General features: G+C 30.2%; 1 protein-coding gene across 1 annotated transcript in view; it reads right to left on the bottom strand.

The window, feature by feature from the left end:
* LOC145323361 (CD151 antigen-like) overlaps positions 1 to 16,404 on the bottom strand; it is a 43,933-nt gene that overhangs the window by 4,202 nt on the left and 23,327 nt on the right. Inside the window, exons 4-6 of the mRNA XM_080165790.1 lie at positions 11,342 to 11,437; positions 8,949 to 9,048; positions 418 to 519 (exon numbers count right to left, since the gene is read on the bottom strand). Of these exons, the coding sequence (XP_080021916.1) occupies positions 418 to 519; positions 8,949 to 9,048; positions 11,342 to 11,437 (298 nt within the window). The remainder of the gene's footprint in view (positions 1 to 417; positions 520 to 8,948; positions 9,049 to 11,341; positions 11,438 to 16,404) is intronic.

Below are 16,404 nucleotides of genomic sequence, written 5' to 3'. Positions count from 1 at the left end.
GTGTTTATGACAATGTTTTTATGACAAGTAGGTTGATTGTATTTTTCCTAGTCGTAAAAATGCCTTGTACCCATATAGTATAAGTAGCATTAGGGGCAGAAAGTGGGGGGCAACCTCCACTTTTAATTTTAGTTCATAAAAGAAAAAGTAGAACATATATTTTTGAGAGTACAATATTTTTTATAGGTGCGGTTTATTTTGGAAAGTTGAATGCACCCACCCCCAAAATAGTTATGATCCAATTCCACCCTAGACCAATGAGAACCAATACTTCAAAGGAGAACCATATCAGTTCAGCGGTTCGCGTGTCATTTATACACACGGACAGACCGACACAAAGATATCCTGTTACACATTTATAAGGATAAAACTTTTTTTCAATTGTTGTATTTAAACCTTATTCATATGTCTACTTGCCTCATGTTGAACAACGTTCCAAGTTTCAGTGACACCTCCAAATCCAGACTTCTGGAAGTTCTCCATACCAACTATCAGACGCTCCTCAAACCAGGACTTCAACTAGATAGATAGATAAATAGATAGATAGATAGATAGATAGATAGATAGATAGATAGATAGATAGATAGATAGATAGATAGATAGAAAGATAGATAGATAGATAGATAGATAGATAGATAGATAGATAGATAGATAGATAGATAGATAGATAGATGGATAGATAGATAGAAAGATAGATAGATAGATAGATAGATAGATAGATAGATAGATAGATAGATAGATAGATAGATAGATAGATGGATAGATAGATAGATAGATAAATAGATAAATAGATAGATAAATAGATAGATAGATAGATAGATAGATAGATAGATAGATAGATAGATAGATAGATAGATAGATAGATAGATAGATAGATAGATAGATAGATAGATAGATAGATAGATAGATAGATAGATAGATAGATAGATAGATAGATAGATAGATAGATAGATAGATAGATAGATAGATAGATAGATAGATAGATAGATAGATAGATAGATAGATAGATAGATAGATAGATAGATAGATAGATAGATAGATAGATAGATAGATAGATAGATAGATAGATAGATAGATATAAAATTGAGATTTTAAGCTGGCATAGCAAATTTGAGTAACAAAGTTAAATTTGTTCATCCGGATAAAATATAAACGGTGAGAATACAATTCAACAAAAAAACCTTAAAAATCAAAATTATATTTCATCAAATTAAATAAATCAACCTTTTATAATTAGCTTAAGACATATAGAAAATTAGAAAAAAGTAATTTTACAAAAGTCTGTTCTGTAAGAAAACTGTTTTACTTCATCATTTGGAGCTAAAAGTACGCATTTTAATTAACTGTTTTGTATGAGAAGCTATCTAAACATAAGTTTTAAAAACTTGACACAGCAAAAGATCAGACTATCAAGACTCTATCAAATAGTTCAGAATTAACAACACATTTATATGCACACGTTTTTAAAAATCATGTAGAAGTAAGCTAGTATTTTCAATTATTGTCAGCAAACGCTGGAGCCAGAGCGGAGCCGATGCTTTTGAAGTTGCAGGGCTCTACATCGTAGCTTTATTTTCTACCTTAGCTATATTACAAGACAGTTTTATTTATCTTATAATCATTACTCTTGCAATAGGTATAAAAATCTAGATCCCTTAGCAATTAATTGGACTAATAGGAAAACAGTGTAGGAACTAACAAACCACATTATTGGATAGAAAATGTGCATGTTTTGATAATAATATACAGATATTTTTTTATTCCATTAATTTTAATTTAGCTATAAATAGTGTAATTTATCTTGATAAAGCGTTGTCAGGAATATTATGTCGGTAAAAAAATCAATACTCTTATACTTAGGTTAAAGTTTATATTACTAAATATAAACAAAAATCTTCCGTTTAAGCTGAACGAATCATTGCGTCTGATTGGCCATCTACAGTAACAAATCTATTATTATATCACTGAAAGATTAGTATTTATCTGTACCTTATATTATTAAAGATTTCAAAAACTAAGGTTTGCCTTAAAACGACCACCATTAGGAAATAATTTTAAAGTGGTTAAGCAGAGTTTTTTAAAGAGTCCCATTTCAAATTGTAACACAAATTGAATGCACGAATCTATAGAGTAGACAAAATATGTAAATAAACTTAAAGTGCATATTTATATTTTTGTCTAGAATATTCATTTTATATGTAACAAACATTTGTAGTTGTTTGCAAAACTTGTATAGCATGTTTGGTTCTTTAAGCCTTTTAAGTGCTGATACCTCCCTCCCCCTTCTCTCACTTTCGATTTAACTAAAAATAAGGGGGATTACGTCTAAAATTAGTAAGACTTTTAGATTAACGATATACAGTGTATTATACACATCAAACAAACACCGCTTTTAACAAGGATGACAACATTAATAAAAGTGAAGATATGAAACGGTAGTACAAACGGACATTAACACTTGTATAGTGTCAGAACTGAATAATCATAATATAAATGAAGTCAAAGCAAAATTGTGAGTAAATTTGTTGAAAAACTTCTTGACACAGGATAAATTAATGGACATACAAACATTTTTAGGACTTGATTATAGAGTTGCTTTGCTAATAACATTGTACTTTGTTGTCCCAGGAATCAGTATAACAAAAATCAGAACAATCGGATAATTAAATCACATAAAAATTTGTTGTTAAAAAAGTAAAAATCAACATGTTTAAAATGGACGTACGGACATTCTGGTAATGATTATAGAGTTGCTACGCTTTCTAATTCGTACCCAACTACTACAGAAATCACCATGCAAAGTTTGAAATCGATAGGAAAATTCTAACATGCCTAAATTAACGAAAAAAGCTATCTGTATCGGACGGACGGACTTGTCTTTTTTATGCCGAAAGAATAAGATCTTGAAAATGCCTGTTCTAACAGGATTGTAATTTTTAGGAAAGCTGCAATTGGATCTCTTATTAGGGTATTTTCCTGACTTCCCCTAGAGGGCGAAGGAACTAGTAAGAAAGTAAAAGAATGTAAGTAAGAGAGTAATGTACAATAAGTGCAAATCCTGAAAATTATACTTATCCATCTCTAAAGTGAGAGAGAAATGTAAATTCTTATATCTATAAAGTTTTCTGTCTCGCACCAGAGAAACTTTTAATGCTAAAAATTGGTTAAAACTTAAGAAATTTTAAAACTATTAAATAACTCCTTTCTGTAGTTTTAAAAGACTGTTTGAAGCTAACAAGAAGGCAAATATATAACTGATATGAAATAAGCCACTTAAAACTCAAAAAATGGAGTGAGAGATCGAGAGCCCAAAAAACAATTTTGTATGGGTTTTATTTCTAGCTGTGCATTTTTTATTCTGGGATATTTTATATGTTTTACTTGATGGACTGTTTCTATTGATAGCTTTATGGCAGAAATTGGGTCGTAATCGGTCTTCAAAGTTATTATGAAAAATAATTTTAATTTCTGACATTTATGCTTTATGTTTTCAAATGCCTATCGGTTTTGAAATTTATTTCATTGATTCAAAAACATGAGTACATATGTTTTAATATATTTTATGCTAGCGACGCTCTCTAGAAGCCTCTAGGGGCACTTGAAGAGGTGGGAGTTGAATTTGATAACCCAATTTTTATTTCAGATTAAAAAAGAAGAAAAAATGGAGGGGAGGGATCGACCAACCCGCGCGTCAACACATCTTTTATTTTAGTTTTAAATGCATCGGTAAGCGAGATTGTAAAAACAAACAGACAGACAAACATCCTGTTACTTTATTAAAAATTTTATCAAAAAATACGTCAGAATTTACCCTACTACTTAATTATGGATGGAAAAGTTAAACTTTTTCTCCAATAATGAAATTGATTATAGTATTGAAATATTCATATTGAAGATATCTAATATTTATCTATATGATTAGCAGGGAGGGACGGGACATTGCACATTAAATTAAACTTGTATTCAAAGTTTTAATAGTTATTTCTCGCATCGTATTATAAACAGCTTTCCGCGGATATAGAATGTACAATTATAAGATTAAAACCAGTTTTTTAGCCCCGTGGTGCCGATGGCACGGGCTAAAAAAATGGTTTTAATCTTATGATTGTACATTTTTATATTCGTAGAAAGCTGGATTTATTACAATGCTAGACATAGTTTTTTCGTATGGATGAGAACCGGTTCCTGTCCACCAGATTCGAATGAATACGAGAAAACCACATTATCCTATTCGTTGACTCAATTACTTTGCGTATTGAACTTTGATTAGCAGGTTCCAAACTAGTGATGTCTAAACTTTTTAACTAATTATTTCAATTAACTGTTGGGGTAATATTGTATTAAGGATGCACATCAATTTATCGTCCATTGTCTTATCCTGATAATTAGGTAACAAAAACCCATAGAATCAGATAATAGAACAGAAAAAATAAAAACAAGGACTTGGTGCAATAGTATCGAAGCTATTTAAATTATAAGCCAAATATAACATAAATCAAATAAGAAACAGAATGATTAAATATAAGAGGATGTACTATTAAGAAAGAGACAGAGAGAGAGAGAAAGAGAGAGAGAGAGAGAGAGAGAGAGAGAGAGAGAGAGAGAGAGAGAGAGAGAGAGAGAGAGAGAGAGAGAGAGAGAGAGAATAAAGGACAGATAGATAGACTCATAGAAATAGTTAAAGAAAAGAGAGAGAGAGAAGGAGAAAATAAGAGTACGTTGAATCTTTACCCTCAATTTAAAAAAAAATATTTAAAATTTGTTAGCAGTCTTTAACAGACCAAAAAACACCTTTTCCCCCTATTATAATAATATTGATTCTATGTATTTTGATTCTATGGCTATATGTATTATGTTTATTGTGTGCTTGAAACTATTTATGTTTGATCCACCTTGTTTTCTATATATTATGATTCTATGTCTATATGTATTATGTTTATTCTATGGCTTCGTGTAGTATGTTTATTGTGTGCTTAAAACTATTTATATTTAATTCACTTTGTATTCTATATATTATGATTCTATGGCTATATCTAGTATTGTTATTGTGTGCTTGAAACTATTTATGCTTGATCCACCTTGTATTCTATATATTATGATTCTATTGCTATATGTATTATATTTATTGTGTGCTTGAAAATATTTATGCTTGATCCAACTTGTATTCTATATATTTTGATTCTATTACTATATGTATTATGTTTATTGTGTGCTTGAAACTATTTATGTTTGATCCACCTTGTATTCTATATAGTATGATTCTATGGCTATATGTATTATGTTTATTGGGTGCTTGAAACTATTTATGTTTGATCCACCTTGTATTCTATATAGTATGATTCTATGGCTATATGTATTATGTTTATTGTGTGCTTGAAACTATTTATTTTTAATCCCACCGTATATTCTAAATATCATGATTCTATGGCTTTATGTAGTATGTTTATTGTGTGCTTGAAACTATTCATGTTTGTTCAACCTTGTATTCTATAATCATATATTATGATTCTATGGCTATATGTATTGTATTTATTGTGTGCTTGAAACCATTCATGTTTGATCCACTTTGTATTCTATATATTATGATTTTATGGATATATGTATTATGTTTATTGTGTGCTTGAAACTATTCATGTTTGATCCACTTTGTATTCTATATATTATGATTTTATGGATATATGTATTATGTTTATTGTGTGCTTGAAACTATTTATGTTTGATCCACTTTGTATTCTATATATTATGATTCTATGGAAATATGTATTGTATTTATTGTGTGCTTGAAACTATTTATGTTTGATCCACCTTGTATTCTATATAGTATGATTCTATGGCTATATGTAGTATGTTTATTGTGTGCTTGAAACTATTTATGTTTGTTCAACCTTGTATTCTATATAGTATGATTCTATGGCTATATGTATAATGTTTATTGTGTGCTTGAAACTATTTATGTTTGATCCACCTTGTATTCTATATAGTATGATTCTATGGCTATATGTATTATGTTTATTGTGTGCTTGAAACTATTTATTTTTAATCCCACCGTATATTCTAAATATCATGATTCTATGGCTTTATGTAGTATGTTTATTGTGTGCTTGAAACTATTCATGTTTGTTCAACCTTGTATTCTATAATCATATATTATGATTCTATGGCTATATGTATTGTATTTATTGTGTGCTTGAAACTATTCATGTTTGATCCACTTTGTATTCTATATATTATGATTTTATGGATATATGTATTATGTTTATTGTGTGCTTGAAACTATTCATGTTTGATCCACTTTGTATTCTATATATTATGATTTTATGGATATATGTATTATGTTTATTGTGTGCTTGAAACTATTTATGTTTGATCCACTTTGTATTCTATATATTATGATTCTATGGAAATATGTATTGTATTTATTGTGTGCTTGAAACTATTTATGTTTGATCCACCTTGTATTCTATATAGTATGATTCTATGGCTATATGTATTATGTTTATTGTGTGCTTGAAACTATTTATTTTTAATCCCACCGTATATTCTAAATATCATGATTCTATGGCTTTATGTAGTATGTTTATTGTGTGCTTGAAACTATTCATGTTTGTTCAACCTTGTATTCTATAATCATATATTATGATTCTATGGCTATATGTATTGTATTTATTGTGTGCTTGAAACCATTCATGTTTGATCCACTTTGTATTCTATATATTATGATTTTATGGATATATGTATTATGTTTATTGTGTGCTTGAAACTATTCATGTTTGATCCACTTTGTATTCTATATATTATGATTTTATGGATATATGTATTATGTTTATTGTGTGCTTGAAACTATTTATGTTTGATCCACTTTGTATTCTATATATTATGATTCTATGGAAATATGTATTGTATTTATTGTGTGCTTGAAACTATTTATGTTTGATCCACCTTGTATTCTATATAGTATGATTCTATGGCTATATGTAGTATGTTTATTGTGTGCTTGAAACTATTTATGTTTGTTCAACCTTGTATTCTATATAGTATGATTCTATGGCTATATGTATAATGTTTATTGTGTGCTTGAAACTATTTATGTTTGATCCACCTTGTATTCTATATAGTATGATTCTATGGCTATATGTAGTATGTTTATTGTGTGCTTGAAACTATTTATGTTTGATCCACCTTGTATTCTATATATTATTATTCTATGGCTTACTGTAGTATGGTTATTGTGTGCTTGAAACTATTTATGTTTGATCCACCTTGTATTCTATATATTATGATTCCATGGTTTTATGTATTATGTTTATTGTGTGCTTGAAACTATTTATGTTTAATCCACCTTGTATTCTATATATTATGATTCTATGGCTAAATGTAGTATGTTTATTGTGTCCTTGAAACTATTTATGTTTGATCCACCTTGTATTCTATATAGTATGATTCTATGGCCTTATGTATTGTGTTTATTGTGTGCTTGAAACTATTTATGTTTGATCTACCTTGTATTCTATATATTATGATTCTATGGCTTACTGTAGTATGTTTATTGTGTGCTTGAAACTATTTATGTTTGATCCACCGTGTATTCTACTTATACTAATTTTCCTTTAATTATGCATTAACACCAGGGAGGGAGGACTGCAAATTATATTGGTAACCAATATTTTATAAACTCATTAATATACTGCATAAAAACTTTGGGTACTTCTATTAAATCTTATCAAACTAGCATTGTCTAAACTTTCAACCAATAATTCTAATTTGCAGAATCATTATTACACAAAATTACCCCTCCTGTAGATTAAAACTGCTAGTGGGAAAGTTTGGACTATGCTAGTTGGAAACAACCAATCAAGTTTTAATAAAAGTACCCAAAGTTTTTACACTTTATATAATTGAATATTTTTGCCTCTAGAATAAATTTAATGAAAATAATCCTTTGAATTACATTCAAAAAATAAATACATGATAATTGAAGTAAGAATAGTAAAAAAAATTTAAGAACTTTTTCTATATAATAGAATACAAATTCTGTAAATTGGTTTATGTTGTAGTAATTTTACCCCCATAGCCAAACTTTGGTTAATTAGTAACATGATAGTTTAATCCTTTATTCTTCACATAAATAAAAGAATAAGTAAATCAAAGAAAAAGTTCCTTTACAGATAATGAACCAAATTCTTTTAAAATGCCTAGACTTGATCTTATTAAATTATATTTTTATCTATGTGAGGCTAAGGCAAACATTAAAAATTTGGCATGAAGTATAAGTTATAGAGCTATATAAAGAAGGTTTTTCTTTAAGGTCCCTTTATATGCTGTTCTTAAGCAATTTCATTTAAATTTACAGGAGTAGAAACTTCTAAAAAAATCTTTTCTTTTATCTCTGAATTATTTCCCTCTCTTGTGTGACAATTAATGTTGGAAAATAATCTAATAAAAACATTCATAAACTGTATTTAGTAATCATTATCAATACAGAAAGTATCATTACAATTATTATGCTACAGATACAGATCTAGGTAATAGATATTGTCATTATAAGGTCATTAACCCCCAAATTTGAGCATGAAAACATAATGAAACACGATTATATTCTTCCAGTGAGGTTGGGGTCATTGGGGGTGTTTATTCCTATAGTCCCCAAAGTTTGACAATAGCATTTTCTTATTCGCTGGCTTAATAACTTTGGGGAACTTGATGAATTTTGATTGATTGGATTTTCATGTTGAGTGTCTAGGCATTTCAACAACTAATTGTAATATACAGAAGGGGTAATTTTGTGAATTATCATAAGGGATTTTTTTTTCGTACTTTTAATAAAATTTTTGTCTTTGAAACATTTGGAAAACATCACACAACCCTGTAAAATATCTGATAGCTGTTCATTTTCAGACAGCTAACATAAAAATTAAGGATGTAAGGAGGTTTAAACAGATAATACTTACTGATTCTTTGGCATGATATGCAACAAGACCAATAACAACCTCCAGAGAAAAGATAACTGTTAGGAGACCAGTATACACACAGGTTATCGTCGGCTCCTCCCTAAAGTTAACAAAAATAATACCCATACATTATGGAAAGTTGGGATGATTAAAAAAATTTTTAAGCTCTTTATAGTGCATATAAAAAAAAATTACGTCATACAATAAAAGTGACCAATGAGAGGACGTACAGACTAAATTAACAATGACAGGCGAGTATTCGTTTCAAATGACCAATGCACACTGGTCTGAAAACGCAGTTTTGGGTCAACAATTCGTTTTCAGCCGTCTTTTGGCCGATTTTAATGCCCAATACAGCAAATTAGGGGTTTTATGGGTCGGGGAGTCCATTTATGAAAAAAAAAATACATGACCTCGAAGGTCAAAGACCGTTAAAATGACCTTTAAAGTCTGATTTTTGCCGTTCCCGAGGTTTTATTGGACATTTAGGGCGGGAAGGAGTTGTCCAATCAAGAAGACTCTGAAATACTTTTTTGTAGACAATTGCATTGGCTAAATATCATGTGAAGTAAAAATTTTTGTAAGTATAACCAGTTTTTCACCAGCTGCAAATTTCAAATTTGCGCGTTTTTAATTTTTAATATCTTGATTATTTTATCTAAATTTTCTTGATTTTATCCATTTAGAAAATATTTTAAATCATTGTTATTTCATCTTACTAGAGGCTTATAAAATTATGGCATATTTTTATAAGGATATGCATTTGTTTGTGTGTTTGAATGTGTGTGTGTGTATTCTTGTTTCTCCTCACTCTATGCTACGAAATAACAAGGCGCGAAACACACACACACACATGAAGAAACATAAAGAGTAGGCTGAAAGAATAATATCAATTATATGAATATAAAACAATAAAATTGACATTTAAAAATTTATTTTAACTAACCTACATGAAATATAACAGATTTTTATACTATTTAGCTATTTCGTATGTTTTCATTTTGTTTATTAGATATTACTCCGCAAAAATAGATCCTTCCCCCCTCTACGTGCGTCGGAATAATTCTAAATTACAACATCGATGAAATTTAATCGATCTATTAGTTTTTAAGATAATGCAAAAAACGAACAAAACCGGATGCCATATATATCGTGAAATATTAAGCTAATTGCAATACCAACAAATTCTCTTTAATAAACATGCGAAAAGCTCAGAGAGTACTCAATAAGAAAATTTTGCCAAACTTACCCTTATCTTAAAAACTGAGGAAAAAAAACACATTTTTGCATTTTGTACCATTTTTTGTGTTATAAATAATTTTTGAACTTATGTAGGACTTATTTTAGTTGGACAATTTCCAACATGCAGATATTTGATTTTATCAGATTTAAGCAAGTATAGCCAATTTAACAATGTCAATAATACGTTCTTAGATTTTAGAGTTCTGCAGCTTTGGCCCCAAATTATTTCAAAAAACATATTATTAACATGGGTTGATATTTAAAATATAGGTGGCCCAGGATGTCTTTGAAGGCTGGCAGGTCAACTTTTGTCTAAATTGATGGGTAGGAAAAATTGAATTGTTGACCCCTCCGGACCAGTGTGCAATGGTAGACTAGTACGACGTCATTTTTTATAGGCACTATAAAATGCATCAAAAACTTTTTCTATCATAATTTTTTCGGGCTGGTTTTCTTTTGCAAGTATAGTAATTACTATTCTACAGAGTAATAATAATATTTACCTGAAACTACCCTAACATCATAGCCAGGCAAATATAGAGATTACTATTCCACAGAGTAATAATAATATTTACCTGAAACTACCCTAACACCCTTGCCAGGCAAGTATAGAGATTATTATTCCACAGAGTAATAATAATAATTACCTGAAACTACCCCAACATCATAGCCAGGCAATTATAGAGATTACTATTTCACAGAGTAATAATAATATTTACCTGAAACTACCCTAACATCCTTGCCAGGCAAGTATAGAGATTATTATTCCACAGAGTAATAATAATAATTACCTGAAACTACCCCAACATCCTAGTCAGGCAAGTATGGTGATTACTATTCCACAGAGTAATAATAATATTTACCTGAAACTACCCCAACATCCTAGCCAGGCAAGTATGGAGATTACTATTCCACAGGGTAATAATAATATTTACCTGAAACTACCCCAACATCCTAGCCAGGCAAGTATGGAGATTACTATTCCACAGGGTAATAATAATATTTACCTGAAACTACCCCAACATCCTAGCCAGGCAAGAATATAGATTACTATTATACAGAGTAATAATAATATTTACCTGAAACTATCCCAACATCCGAGCCAGGCAATTATGGAGAATACTATTCTACTAAGAAATAACAATATTAACCTGAAACTACCCCAACATCCTAGCCAAGCAAGTATGGAGATTACTATTCCACTGAGTAATAACACCAAAGGCAGGTTTAATTCTTCTCCAAGATAACTGTAAAAAAAAATTATATCATTGTTTCAGATTGGTGATATGATAAAGGGATGGTACCTCATACGGGCAAGGCTGCTTTCCATGACAATCTAACATCAGGTCTAACATCCCAGGATAACTAAGGAGAGTTAAATATCTCCTATTCTGTCCAAAACATCCGTGGTATTAAGTTAATTAACGTCCATCAGACAACCAACTCTTTGACTACACGACCTTAGTCTAGAAGTCCTAACTGTATATAGTAATGTGTTGCCCCTGTTTTTGGCCAAGGCATTCCCCAACTCTAACTATAAATGTCGCCCACCTGACATAGAAGCAGCAGTAGCCACTTTTTTAACGTCTTTAGTTATAACGCGGTGTTAAGCAGAGCTCCGAACCTATCACCTCTACGACGCCAAGAGGATGCGCTACGTGTTGAGCAATCATCGCGGGTTAATTGATTTATGTGATTCATTGTTATTTCGTGTTGAGTTTAAGTTTTTTTAGGAGGGATAGACAATGACATACTGTAATTATAGAGAATACGCTCTTGTATCAAGAAAAGTAAATAAATTATGTACTTTAAATAATGACGTCCTAATTAGCAAAAAGTAGAAAGGTTTTATATTGGTGGAATAATGTAAATGTTATGGACTGTGGCTAATTCCCTCCTTCTATAAAATGTTCTCAAATCAGGCGATAGATCTCATTTGTTACCCGTATATTATAGATAAAGGAATAAGTAATTTCCTGCCTGAAAATAGTTGGTCTCATCAGTTATGGCGAAAATTTGCAAGAAAGGCAATTTAAAGCTAATAATACCGCTAAATGTAGATGTTAAATTTTAGGATAATTCAAATTTAAATTTTATTTCTTCAATATTTTTGTCCAAAGGCTGAACTTTAAAAATCCGTCCGACAGTTATACCAATATCAATACTGGCTACCCAAAAGAAGGGCTTCGAACCCGATACAACCTTGCATGACAAAAATCGACCATTACCTTACACTTAATTATGAGAAAAAATCTCAAAGCATTTCAATTGAGAAATGTCCACCCCCCCCCCCCCTGGTATGTTTGTCCCCTATTATGTTTATCCCCCTAGAGGGTTAATGAACGGTTTACGTGCAGCTGCCAAGACATGTTTTCTATTATTTTACTATCCATTTACCTATGGTAATACCTTCACAAACCTTACTACATAGAAATATAAAATGGATCTTTATTTTTTTTGCTTTACGAAAATACAATATCATTTCAATAGGGGTTAGGTGGTAACAATTATTAATTTTAAGATTTTTATAAAAAATAATTGCTCTAAGTGCAATTTACTTAAAATGAATGAAGTTATTTTTAACGTTGCTTGCATAGTTGTCCTAGGAATCATTATCAAAAGTTTAGACAATTACCTTTCATTTGAAGATATTTTTACTTTATTTTTAATAAAATCTTTGTAAGGTTTAAAAAATATAGGACATATATAAAAGATAAAAAATTGCTTATTTTATTTCTAAAAATAATGTCCATTAAAAAATGAACACATGCCTGATGTGTAACTCATTTATAAGAAAAATAAATACAAATTTTTCATTGCACTGTGAGGCAAATAAAAAATTAGAGGATTAAACTATTTTTATGGTCTATTTTAGGGTTTTTAGAAGCATATCATGAATTTAAAGATTTAAAGCTCCTCTTAAAACCACTTTATATGATCATGAGCTAGGGGCTCAGTATTAGAACAGAAAGGGAAGACAAAAAATATAGCCTAAAACCATCCCTGCTTCTAATCAGAACCTAATAGGTTCAGTGGTTATACAGATAGAAAACCTAGACACTAGAATTGAAAAGACATTAAGACTTGAACTTGCGATTATGTTACATCATAAACCAATAATTAAAATTCCATGCCAGCGGCTAAGATCTAAGAAGAGTTATTTATCGCTTCATATTATAGACAGCTTTTCGCTTATTTTAAAATGAAAAATATTAAAATTAAAACCAGTTTTGTTAGACCCGACTTGCCTAAGGCCCTGGCTAACAAAACTCATATTAATTTGAAGCCATACTTGAAACATTATTTAGTCCTGCCTCTACCCCACTGTGCCTCGGTGCAAATCTACACACAGAATCTTGTTTTTATTTTACCCAGAAGAAAAAGCCTTGGCTAAAAAAAATTCGATTACTTTGAAAGAAATTCGTGTGAATGGAAACTAAATTTGTCCAGAGTTACACTTAGTTACTTAGTTTACACATTTTTTTCACAAACTTACAAAATAAACAAAAACAAAGTGTTTTTTTAGGTTGATGTTGCTATACATATAACTTTAGTTAAGGTTAATATTTATATTAAAGTAAAAGGATGACTGTCTGTCCGTGTGTACCGAAGGATCTCGCTAACCGCTAAATCGATATGGGTCTCCTTTACAGTGCATCTTTTCATTGGTCTGGCAGTACCACTATCCGCCCATCAAAAATCATCCGTAGGCAAAAATGACACGCCAACCATTTTTTTTCTTTTCTTTTTTCTAAAAACTAGAATTGAATGTGTGGGAGAGAAGACCCCGCCCCCCCCCCCCCCCCCCATAGAAGTCTCTAGGAGTACATGGCGTTTCTACAACTGGCAGAAATATAGCTAGATGTTTTTTGTCAAAATGTAAAATCTCTTCCAAAACTACAGTCATAATTGAATGGTAATGATTGCCCTGCAGGGTTAGAGCCCCCCGAAGGTGCTAGAAACAGAAGAAAAGCTACTATGCAAATATGACGTAACCAGTTACTTCGTTTATTTTCCATGTTCTTATTATATTAGAAAGATAATTCTTAATTTTAAGTGGTTTATTAAATTAAAATTAGGAATTTATGCTTTTACTATGGTGATCAATAAAGGTTTTCTAGGTGGTCAATGTAAATTTAAAATTAAATTTAAAATATAAAAAAACAGAAATATATTCTTATAAAAACTAATGTACTTTTCTCAATTTTAATTAGCTGCTACTCTTGTATTAAAAAAGTGATAGTGATGTATACTTTTTCATGCTAATTAAATTAGAATTTAAATTAAATTTACAGTAGCTGGAAAATGTATGTATGTGTTTTAGGTCTAGTGTTAAAGTATGTTTCTACAATACACAAAGAGTTATTTTCTTTTTCTTTCTTGAATCCATTAAATATATACTAAACTAAGTGCGAAGATCTTTTTATTGTTTTAGGGCAGGTTTCAAGCTATCTTAAGAATTTGTAATGTTGGCTGGAGAAGATGGGGGGGGGGGGGGAGTAGTTGTCTTTAAAAAGATATGGCCAAAAACACCCCCTCCCCCCTCTATGATATAAAACCAAAAGTAATCATAGAGTGTTCGTTTAAAAAAGTGTAATGTTTTACTGTTTGATAAAAGCATATATTGGACCGATTCTAATTAATTTGCAGAGTTTAGACTGACATCAATAGAGGGAAAGGTCAACTATGTATAGTAATATATCACTAAAATACAAGTATAGATATGTATAGGAGTAGCGCAACCATAACAAGCAAATTTTAATTTTTCTTATCCAAAGAAGATTTTATCTAAAGCTTTCAAAACATTTATGGTCCCCTATATAATTTGTAACGTTCATTTGTTTGTATGTTTGTATGTATTTCTGTGTTGAACAATGATGACACGGTATGACAGACGAACATTAAATCTTGTAGAGTGTCAAAACTGGACATATTGACATTTTTTGGACTTGATTATTGAGATGCTTCTTTAATAATATTGTACCTTATTATAATCAGTACTCCAAAAATCAGATCAATCGGATAATTATATCACATAAAAAACTGTTGTTAGAAAAGGTAAAAATCAACTTGTTTAAAACGTACGGACATTCTGGTAACGATTATATAGTTGCTACGCTTTCTAAGTAGTACCTAACTACTACAGAAATCATCATGCAAAGTTTAAAATCGATAGGACAACTCTAACATGCCTAAATGAACGAAAAAAAGTTATCCGTTACTTACGGACGGACGGACGGACCTTATTTATAGAAAAGCTTCGCTTTCAAAAAGTGTGAAAAACGTTATTTTCTCAGCTCCTATAATCAGATTGACGGCTATAAGTTTTTGATAAGATTCCCTTTACCAATTAGTTTATCATTTAGCTGGTTAGTCAAACTGTCATGCGAAAAATACATACATAGATATAAATTTATGCTTAAAGGTTTTGTGATAGTATTTGTTTTTACCACTCATCATCTGTTCTATTACTACGTTTGCCCAGCTTTTATATGCGATCCTGGTATTTATATTTTTGATCTCTCTTTTTGAATATTAAGCAAAAAAGTTTTAGAGGTAAAGTTCATGTTAAAGGGGGAGTGGAGATAACTAAATTAACTCAGTGAAAAAGAGAGATATTCATTTCTATTCTAGGCAATTTAAATTTAGAAATTAACATTGTCTAGTTGAATGTCATAGAGTGTAAAATTTGCACGAAAATGTGAAAATGTCTAAGGTAAAATTTTGAGTAAACAAGTATGACAACATCCATAAAAGCGAAGCTCTGAAATGGAAGGACAAACGAACATTAACACTTGTAGATTGTCAGAACTGAATTAGCAGAATATTAATGCATATTAATGTACAAACAATATTGTTGGTAAATTTGTTGCAAAACTGCATAAATAGATGATACTGTTTAAGGACATACTTACATTTTTAGGACTTGTTTATAGAGATGCTTTGCTTATAACATTGTACCTTGTTGTAATAGGAATCAATTTTTAAAAAAATCTGAAGAATCGGAAAATTTTAACATACAAAAATTTGTTGTCAAAAAAGTTAAAAATCTACATGTTTCAAATAGACGTACGGACATTCTGGTATTGATTATAGAGTTGCTACGCTTTCTAAATTGTACCTAACTACTACAAAAATCATCATGCAAAGTTTGGAATCAAAAGGACAATTCTAACCTGTTTAAATTAACGAAAAGAGCTAACTCTCTGTGACG

The sequence above is a fragment of the Acartia tonsa genome, chromosome 6 (assembly GCF_053477335.1).
Source record: "Acartia tonsa isolate MP-2025a chromosome 6, ASM5347733v1, whole genome shotgun sequence".
NCBI lineage: Eukaryota > Metazoa > Arthropoda > Copepoda > Calanoida > Acartiidae > Acartia > Acartia tonsa.
The sequence above is the reverse complement of the archived record's forward strand: the minus strand, read 5'-3'. Positions and strand labels throughout refer to the sequence as shown.